The sequence below is a fragment of the Rhineura floridana genome, chromosome 15, assembly GCF_030035675.1.
Source record: "Rhineura floridana isolate rRhiFlo1 chromosome 15, rRhiFlo1.hap2, whole genome shotgun sequence".
NCBI lineage: Eukaryota > Metazoa > Chordata > Lepidosauria > Squamata > Rhineuridae > Rhineura > Rhineura floridana.
Window position 1 is genome coordinate 23,250,026 of NC_084494.1, and position 10,741 is coordinate 23,260,766.

Here is a 10,741-nt window from a genome sequence, read left to right on the forward strand (position 1 = left end):
CCCAGGCTGTGACCTAGAGCTACATACAGGAAAGACCTTCCTGCTAATAAAACTGTACACTCAGAAAAGAAGGAGGAGGCAGCTGGAGAGCAAGATTGCTGATCCCAAGGTCTACAAACAACAGATTAATCGTGTAGGCTGCAATCCACAAACTCACTAGTTCAATAGGATTATTCTAGTTAGTGGAGAGATAGCAGCCTTTAAACTGACAGAGCCTTTGGCCTCTTTCAGACAATCCATTTATTGAGCATTTGTTCGCACAAAGTTTGTAAGGAGGTTAGACAACATGGGATATTTATTGTGCATTCATTCCGATTCATTTGCAAGGAGGTCAGGTGATGTTGCACCAAGCAATTGTTCTCCCGCATTTACCAGTGCATTTTCCCATCACTTTTTCCATCACTTTTGTTATCACAAAAAAGTCCCGGGGGGGGGAGGGCAAGTTTGTTGTGCACCAAATCAATGTTAATTGCATCACCTGAATTTGCCACTATGTGATTAAGTCCTATTTGAAAATAGTGGCAGTCTGGAATAATACATTCATCTATACTTTGAGGCCTTGGTTTATAATGTTTTTTATCCCATCAAAGGACCAAAGAATGACATTTGGAGGGGTGAAGGGGCAAATGATCCCATCCAGCTATTGACCAGGCCCAGACATGCTTAGCTTCAAAGATTTTTGTATTTATTACATCGATATCACATATTTTCTCCAAGAAGTGCAAGGCCCCACTTGCACTATACATTTCAAACAGATTCATACCACTTTGAACAGTCATGGCTTCCCCTAAAGAATCCTGAGAACTGTAGTTTGCTAAGGGTACTGAGAGTTGTTTGGTGAGCCCAATTTCCCACACAAAGCTACAATTCCCACAGTTCCTTGAGAAGAGGGATTGATTGTTAAACCACTCTGGGAACTGTGAGGGGAATAGGGATCTCCTAACAACTCTCAGCACTCTTACCAAACTACAGTTTCCAGGATTCTTTGCGGGCAAGCCATAACTGTTCAAAGTGGTATAATACTTTAAATGTATAGTGCAGATGGGGCCCCAGAGTCAATAGTGTCCCATCACCTCCCTGTGCTCTTCCAAGCTTTATCTACAGCCCCTTCCCCTGCAAACAATTGCTTGAAAAGTGTAGACAATATACCCTGGTGAATAATAGATGTATGTTAACCTCATCGGTGGGGGAAGAAAGATGTTATGATGTATGTTAAAAGGTGCATAGGAACGGAAGTTCTCTGTTGGCTTTAGGAGAATGAAGGGGACAGCTGGGAGTTTTAAGTCTAAGCATCTAATCCCATCTTTAAAAAACACTGGCTCTTTCACTCCATAACAAAAGAGAATGCTCTGGAATTCTCAGTTAAGATGACCTTTCCCTGGGTGACAGACTAGCCTAAGGAGGAGGAAATTAAAGATGAAGACCTGCTACCAGGATCACCTCCACCCCAGAACACAGAGAGGGCAAAAGAAATGAAAGTCTCTAGGTCGGAGTTGCAATGCTTCTGAACCTCACATATAAAGAACATGAGTAAGTCCCCTGCACTGACCTTTTAAGAAATGAAAACAACAAACCACAAGACTAAGGATGGAAGGATCTGTCAATTTCAGTTCTCTCCATTCTCATTTTTCCAGTCTCAAATTCAGTTCTGCACATTTCTGCAGCACTTTGCAGATTCTTTTTTTTAAAAAATCCTCATGAAAAGTCTCCAGCATTGTAGGGGGAATTTACCCTACTAAACACATTGTTGTATGCAGTTTTGACTAATGTACACATATTGCAATCACTTTCTTAATATAGTGCACTTTTGTATGTTGTTTTCTCCAGTTTATTTGTTTTATGCACATCTTCCCCTAATATATGCATTTTTGTAAATGCTGTTTGGCTGGAGAACTACATTGCAAAAATTGGATAAGTGCATTTGTTGAAGGCTGTCTGTTCTCATATTGTTTCAAAAAGTGTGAATTTGACAGATTTGGCTTCTCCCCATCCCTGCCAAAGACTGATGAGCAATGCCCTCTGCATTAGGTTCTCTGCAGAAATTAGGAATGTTACTCTTTCAGACTATGGCAGTGCACAAGGAAGGGAGAGAGATTTAACTCAAGAAAGTAGTTCTGACAGAAGGGAGTGGCAGGTTGCAGAGATGCAGATTAGGGGGGGAAGAAAAATTACAGACAGACACAACAGAGTTCAGAGCTCTGGGCAAGAGGTGAGAGACACCAATCTATGCCTTCATATTACAAATTAAAAAACCAGGCAAGGACTGTTTTCTATATGACTGCAAAATTACAAAACAAAAACCTAATAGCCAGCCAGGAGTGACCATGAGTAAGGAAAGTTCAACAGCCAACAGTCATCATCAAAGACTACACCAGAAAAACAGAACTAGGATTGTAAACTTTGGAAAGACATCTCAACACTGCTCTTAAGTGGCCTTCCCCAACCTGGTGCTCTCCAGTTGCATTGGACTACAATGCCTCCATCAGCCCCAGACAGCACAGCTGGTAGGAATTGTAGTTCAAAACATCTGGAGGGTACCAGGTTGGCAGAGTCTGTCTATAGGAGTTATGAGATCCAGAGTGCAGCAACATCTGGTACAAGTTCCTTGTGACATACTGTACAGCAGAATTCACTAACCAAACCTACATTTGGTTAGTCCCTTAAATGTCCTGTAAACGCTGAAGGAAGGTGCCCTCCAACTTTCTTAAAAGAGGATCATTTCTCTTTCACTGTGAGATAACTTTAGAATGCAACACAAATATAAGTGCTATTCACTCGTTGCAAAAAATCTTTAATGCATACAGATGCAAAAAACATTCCACTTTCAGCTTATTTATTGTTGCCGTTATATTCCATCTGTTCTCTAAAAGGAACACAAGGGGGCATATGTGATTCTCCCTCTCCCCATTTTATCCTCACAACAACCCTGTGAGGTAGGTTAGTCTAAGAGACTATGACTAGCCTAGGATAATCCAGTGAGCTTCTTGGCTATTGGGATTTGAAGCCTGGCCTCTCAGGTCCTAGTCCAACACTTTGACCACTGCACCACACTGGTGTATTTGTACTGACTATTCCAGATATGACTTACCACCATATTTGATAATAATAATAATAATAATAATAATAATAATAATAATAATAATAATAATAATAATAATAATAATAATAATAATAAAATTTCATTTGTTGGTCGCCTCATATCCAATGGTCTCTAGGCAACCGATTTAAAACATTTTTAAGACATAACACAAATTTAAAAACATATAAAAACTTAAAACACAAATGAAAGAAATGAAGACAACACAGCTGAAAGGCCAAAGGCCTGTGTAAAAAAGGTTTTTGCCTTGAACTTAAATATGGAGAAAGAAGGTGCCAGGCATGCCTCCCTTGAGAGACCATTCCACAGCTGGGGGGCCACTACTGAAAAGGGCCATTCTCATGTTGCCATCCTGAGCTTGCCATGGAGGGGGCACACAACTCCCAAGGTCAAGTTCAGAGCTAGATCTTAATTTCCATGGGACTCCCAACATCACCACCAGGCAATTGTAGTAAGTCCCCTTTCCCCCGCAGTGCAACTGCAAATCACATTAAGATGAAGCAGATCTTGCCACCTCCTCCTCCCGCATTGCAACAGCCTCTTTTGCTTCCCTGCCTTTCAAGGCATCCCTGAGTGTTAAGCATGTGAGTCACTGCTTCTTAATGCCGGTGCATCCTGGCCACTTCCAACAGGCCAATCAGAATGCGGGGAAGAGAGGAATGCTGTATGGTAGCCAGTGGCAACTCCTGCACATAACACTGGCTGGTACCAGGACTTTGCTGGGAAGGAGTAAGGGAGGTGGTGGTGGCGGCTAGGGATGGGAGAAAAAATTGATTCAGTTCACATTTAAAGACGAAATCTATCAAATTCACACGCTCTGAAATAATATAAGAAAAACTCAGCCATCCTGTGAAATTCACACATCTGAATTTTGCAATGCAGTTCTCCAACCAGTGATTACAAAAATCATGCATCAGAGGACAGCATGCATAAAAATGAATATATTAATGAAAATAACATAAAAATGCATTATATTAGGAGAAATCGCTTGAAAAACTATGTACATTACTCAGAATTGCATACAAAAAATGTGTTAGGAGAACAACAGCAGAGGCAGCACCAGCAGTGGCAGGTCCTCTGCTGGAGTATGAGCCTTGGCAAATGCCCAACAATGATGACTGCTGACACCGGATTTGGTCATATTAGTTACCTCTGTTGCTGGTTGTTTGATTAATTTGACCCATCCACACGTTCATCTCTCTCCTACAGCAGAGATGTTTCATGCCAACCAAGCTATACTCAGAGTAGAAACACTGGGATTAATGGACCTAAGTTAGTCATTTTTAGTAGGTCTACTAACACTGGACACAAAGTGTGGGAAATGAGAAAGTGAAGTCCTATCAAGTCTTTAAATAGCCACTATACCACCGCCACCCCTGGGCTCCTGATCTCTCAAAACACAACATGATCCCATTTTTATCATTTTTGCTCTAGAGAAGGAAAGGAGTTGTCTGTGGTCAACTGCTATCATCCCTGACTATTGGCCATGATGGCTGAGGCTGATGGGAAGTCCATTCAAGTCCAGAGGACCATAGGTTCCCCTTTCCTCCTCTAGAGCTCCTGGGTTTTCTGGGCAAGCCTGTCTACTGCATCTCCCAAAAATTACTATGCAGCTTTTATGTCTATGCCCCAATTCCCAGCTAGGACCCCAACCTCCAGATATAAGCAAGCTTCTATCAGCCAATGTCATAGAACATGTGGGATAGATATGGAGCCAGTGTGATGCCACCGCTACAGTGTCAGACTAGGACCTGGAAGACCAAGGTTCGAATCCCCACTCAGCCGTGAAGCTCACTGGGTGACGCTGGGCCACTCACTATCTCTCTCAGCCTCACCTACCTCACAGGGTTGCTATGAAAATGGAGAGAAGAAAAACCATGTATGTTGTCTTGAACTCCTTAGAGAAAGGTGGAAAACACTGTAAATGCAGTCGTCATCTCACCTGCCCCAATGTTTGTTGCCAGGCATTTGGGCAGATAAGCCTTCCTTTGCTTAAATTTCTTCCGCAGGTCAGCAAGGGGAGTGGGGACAAGAAGCTGCAAGAGCGGCTTGCTGGGATGAGAGTGCTGCTGTTGAACAACTGCTACCAACAGGGTATTTACCCCTTGATTCCTCGGAGTCCAACATACTTCCTCATGAATGTTTTGGAGCCGTAAAGGTGCACATCTGGAAGGCTCTCAAAAGCAGAGATGACTCAAGCATCGCTAATCCAAGCACGAGTTTTCCCATAGCGCACTTCTGCTCCCAGGCGCTATGCCTTAAGCTGTCTTAAAACAGAGTCAACCCATGAGGTCCAGCTAGCTCAGTAAGTATTGTCTGCGCCAGCCTTCCCCAACCTGGTGACCTTCAGACATTCTGGACTACCATTATCCCTGGCCGCTGGCCACGTTGGCTGGGATTGATGGGAACTAAGAGTTCAACCACATCTGGAGGACACCCAGTTGGAGAAGGTTGGTCTGACTTCACTAACTGGCAGCAGCTCTCCAGTGTTGCAGAAAGGGATTTTTTTTCCCCTCAGCATTTTTCTCCTGGAGATGCCAGGGATTGAACCTGGGATGTTTAGCATCCAGTGCCTGTCCTTACCACTGAGCCATGCCCCTTCCCCATCAATCCTGGAACTATTGTGAGAAAAGTAGTTGTGAAACAAAGCATAGGCTGCATACTTTTTGGCACCCTATATAGGGCATTTTGGAACACTTCTCCAAAGGTGGTTTCATAGGACTAAAGGAAGCTGCCTTATCAGATCCCTGGTCCACCTAGCTCAGTATGATCCACACTGATCTAACTTCGCATTGTCAACAGCGACTGGCAGCAGATCTCCAGGACTTCAGACAAGTCATTTCCAGCTCTACCTAGAGATGCCAGGCAGTTCAACCTGGGACCTTTTGCATGCAAAGTACGTACTCCATCACTGAGTTATACCCCTTCCCCTGTTTCAAGCTTCTACACCTGTGACATTTGGCTGGTGTGTTCCTTAAATTGCTACTCTTCGTGATTCGGGGTTTGTTTGTTTTTTCTTGTTAAAACAAAACTGCATGAAGCAGAACAAGAAGTGATAGTATTCCATAAACAAGTGTTTTGGACTGTTCTTTGGATGTACTTCTCTCTTCCTACCAGCTTGGCTGGAACTTCGTCACCTCTGATTCCCTATACTCCCCTCCCACATGCTGCATCGAGATACCAGAGCTATCGTAAGTATACCCAGAAGACTCCATCCAGCTGTATAGCTCAGACGACAAAGGCCTTCCCATAGACCTCTGCTGCAACTACCACTCTATTCAGGAGCCCTAGTGCCTGTGCACCATAGAAGAGTCAGCACTGTGATCATCCCAAGGGAGGGGAGGTGGATGGAAGGAGAGCGATCTCATTTTCTATGACTGAAATGCAACCACTTCTGGGATAAGAAAAGCAACTGCCCAATACAGTAGATGAATAGATTAAGAGGATTACCCCCTTCCAAGAAAACATCCTGATAGCTCTAATATGGACAATTTTGGAGAGCCTCTCTGATCCACACAGTCTAGGTGACCAAGAGACTTTGGTCCATGCTAGTCCTGCACATGAAAGAGACTGGCACAAGCTGTGTAGTCCACACAGCTTCCCACTGAGAAGCACTGTAGGATCCCAAAGGGAAATGATAACCAGCTGCCCTTCTGCAAGATCCTCATGGCATTACAAATTGCACATGGCAGTGCCAGACCAGCAACATGGAAAACTGGTATCTTCAGAAAGTCCCAATAAGCTTTGTGGCTCTGGAAGAAACCTGTGAGCTCTTATGCATGTATGTGCAATGTGCAACCTTTCCACCTCAAGCCTGCAACATTAAGTTTGCTCTTGCCACCACCAGCCACTGCTGAAGTTCGGAATCCATATACTCTTTGTGTTGATTTGGATGAAAGGAACATTAGATTCCCGCAAAAGAGTCTCACTGTAATTTGCTCCACTTAGGCTCTTTGTGGCATACAACGTTTGTTAGAAGGGGAAGAGACCATCATTAGCAACCACCATGGAACCCACAACAAACAATGGTAAAGGTTCACAGCCATGCCATAGATTCCATGGGCAAGGTATGTCGGGAGTGTGCTGCTTTGTCTTACCTGCAGACTCTGAGTACCCAAAGCAAGACTGGCACAGATTTTAGCCTTCTGGGTCCAAATGTAACAGAAACAGTTCTGGAGATGTAATCCATATAACACTGCTAATGCAGGACTACCCTTAATTTCTGCTGGCTCCTGTACATTGAAATGAAGGGAATCTGCATAATAGCAATGCTTGGTCATAAGCAACATGCTGCTTAATCCCAAGTGCTAGGAAACAGACAGTGGGAAAGGGCGATTGCCTTTATGCCCCACTGGTGCACTTCCTGGACCAGTAGCTAGTTGGCCACTGTGGGAAACAGGAAAGCTGGAAAGCGAGGGACTGTAACTCAGAGGTAGAGCACATGCTTTACATGCAGGGAGTGGGTGGGGATGAAGAGTTCTAGTCCCCCCCACATACACACACACTGTTTTTCCAACAGTGAGACGCCAGAACTCCTGTTTTGCATGCGGAAGGCTCTTGGTTCAACCCCTAGAATTTCCAGCTAAAAGAGATCATGCAGCAGGCAATGGTAAAGACTCTTCTCTGCCTGGGACCCTGGAGAGATGCTGACAAATAGACAATATTAAACTAGATGGACCAGTGATCGCACCTAGTATAAAGTATGTTCCTGTAACTATGTGGGCCCCTGGTCTGATCTGGCAGAGTTCTCCTTATGGTCCATTGCCCTCAAGGTCCTTGAGCACCCTAAACACATGGATTCAACTCTATCTCTTCAACTCAATTAACCTGAACGCAGAGAAGAGGATGTGGAGGGCAAAACTAAGTTTGGCACAGAGACTCAATAATGCTCATGAGATCAGCCCAAATGCTGGAGTGGACCTTTCCTGAGTTAACACATTGCTTATTATAAGGTGGCTGGAAGGTACAAAGGAAATCATACAGAACTTTCTCCTTTTTAAATCAACCCCTTCTGGTTCCAGAGTTACCTATTCTCTTCTCTCCTTCCAGGTGTGATCACCAACATATGTGCAAGGTGCGTGCAAGTGGCAAGATTTAGTAATCACCTCACTTTCTGCTGGGCAGGATGGCTCTCACACTGAATCTCCCCACACACATTTTCCTTGTAAGCTCAAGGAGCACAACACAACTCTGCACTAAATCACAATAAGAGGGGAATTGATTACTGCTGACAGAAATATTTAACAATCCAAAAGCAACAGCCTGGGAGGTTAGCCAGTAGCGCTAAATCCAAAGGGGTGCGTGTCTTACTCTGTCTGCATAAGACTGACAGACAGAAAGAGGCAAGAATGGAAAACCACTGTGCACCACAAGGGTTAACTGTTGGTCAGTTCACATGTGCAGGAGAACCTCTTCCAGCCCTTTCAAGGGCACACTTGTAGATTCTCCAAAAAAGAGAAACAAATCTTTCGCCATTTCATCCAAGACATCAGAAGCAGACATAAAGCTTTTTTAAAAAGACATCAAATCTGATTCTGGCTTAAAGTCAACGACGTGCAGAACATGTATGGAGCACCAAAGACTGGCAGAGTTTGTAACTAGCATGTGCAGACTGCTTGATCGCACTTCCAGTTGTGCGGAGCTCAAGACCTCAAACTGGTCAACCAGAGTTCAGTAACACAATGGGTGGCATCAGAGGTGGAAAACTAGCTGGGGAAATCAGTCCTCCAGTCCTCCTTGGGATGAGAAACAGCTCCAGTCATCCACACCGCATGCCAAAAGAAGAAAAAAGACTTTACATACCCCACTACCCAAATTGGAGCACAACACCTCCCATCCCCTCGTTGTCAACTTTTACCTCCCTCGATATTTGCTGCCTTCTCTTCTGCTACTCAGACAGGCAGCTGCCACTTAGCCGCAACACAACAGGAGGGGGAGGCAGGCCCCCCAGCCTGGCCCCCTGCTGCTGGGCTTTGGAGAAAGTGAAGGAAACCTAGGTGGGCCAGGCAGTTGAACAGCTGCCTATGCTGCTACTATAGAGGATCTCCCCCAGCACCTATGCCAAAAGAAAGACAGATCTCTCAGATCCTCTCCACCAATATAGCACAGAGAGAGAGAGAGAGAGAAAGAGTTTGCCTCCTCTCCCCTGCCACGCTTGAGAAAACTGGTCTCCACTCTAGCTATGATCAGGCTACAAGCGCAACTTGCCTTCCCTTAGTCTCAGAAGACACTAGAGCTGCTGTCCTGATCAAGCTGCAACGGACTGAGTGGAACTCTGGACTCAAGCAGCAGACCCCGCACAGAACTTGTCAGCTCTTTCCCGTAAGGGCAACAACTCTGCAGGATGTAGGCGCCTGCAACAAGGCTCTCTCCAGAGCAAGACTTTCATTCCGAACTATTCTGGAGCGACTACCGCCGCCTCCGCGGCTCCTTTCCTAATTGTTCACTCTGATTAAAGCCACCTCGTTCCAGGTAAGTATTCCGGGGGTGAGGGAAAAGAGGGGAGGAAAATACGCCATTATTTAACCCCCTGAAATTATCCTACCCTCCAACACAGGGGGTGTTTTTAAGGCTGCTACTGGGCAAGTAACCCCCATAAAGTATTCTGGACGGTAGAGCAACCCAGGGAGGCACAGCAACAGTGAAACTTCCACTAGCGCCTCTCGAAAGCTAGGGTTCTTGTTTCTGTTGGGGGAAGCAGAAGGGAGGGCGGGGAAAACGCTCAGGTACCTTCCAACCAGCCGAACTGTTGCTGTCTCCTTTATCCTTAAAATAAGGGACGTATCTGACCATCCAGTCGTAGATCTGCGACAGGGTGAGCCGCTTCTCCGGGGAGCTCTCGATGGCTTTGGTGATGAGATCCGCGTAGGACAGGTTGCCCCAGGCGTTGCGCCGCGAGGTCTTCGCCTTGCGGAGCTGTCCAACGTCCGCGCCCAGCGAAGGCAGCGCCGGGGCGGCTTTGCCGCGCTCCGCCGCCACTCCGGCGTTCTCGGCGCCTTCCGTGCCGCCGGCCAAGGGGTGCTTAGAGCCGCCGCTACCGCCCCCGGCAGCCGCGGCTCCATCGTCCTCTTCGCCCGGAAAGTCGGGGTGAGGCAGCGGCCAGGTGCAAGAGCGAGGCCGGCTCTGGGGTTCAAAATCCGGGTCGATGTCAACCTGATGCGCTTGCAGCTTCTCATCCATGTTCCTCCCCCTCCCCCCCAGCAGCCGCCTTTTCTTTTTCTCCCCCCCCCCTTTTTTATTTTAGCCCGGGGGACTCTCCTTTGTAAATTTCCAGCAGAAGGCTCGGGATCGTGGACAGACAGCCCCAAGCAAAAGGGCTTTTAGGAAGCGACGGTCCAAGACGGCAGCGGCATCGCACCAAAGTGGGTCGGGGAGAGAGAGGGAGAACGAGAGAGGGGGGCGGGATATGGAGACGTTGCCTCTCAGGGTTTGGGAAGGAAGGTGCGTCGGGGGAGCGGTGGCGGGGAGGGGAGGGGAGGAGAGGGGGGAGAGGCAGAAAGCGCGAGAGGCTCGAGTCCACCGCACAGCTTGGCCGCACGCGAGAAGCTCAACTCGAAGGGCAAGGAGCGGCGAAGGCGGCTGCTTCCTCCATCAAGCCCGGCGAGCGAAAAAGGCAGAGAGAAGGGAGGGGAGGGGGACGCCCGT

At 46.5% G+C, this 10,741-nt stretch overlaps 1 protein-coding gene across 1 annotated transcript in view; it reads right to left on the reverse strand.

The window, feature by feature from the left end:
• Nucleotides 1-10,310, reverse strand: part of FOXO6 (forkhead box O6) — a 163,059-nt gene extending 152,749 nt beyond the window's left edge. Inside the window, exon 1 of the mRNA XM_061597026.1 lies at nucleotides 9,827-10,310. Coding sequence (XP_061453010.1) covers nucleotides 9,827-10,276 — 450 coding nt within the window. The 5' untranslated portion in view covers nucleotides 10,277-10,310. The remainder of the gene's footprint in view (nucleotides 1-9,826) is intronic.
• Nucleotides 10,311-10,741: the final 431 nt, after the last annotated feature.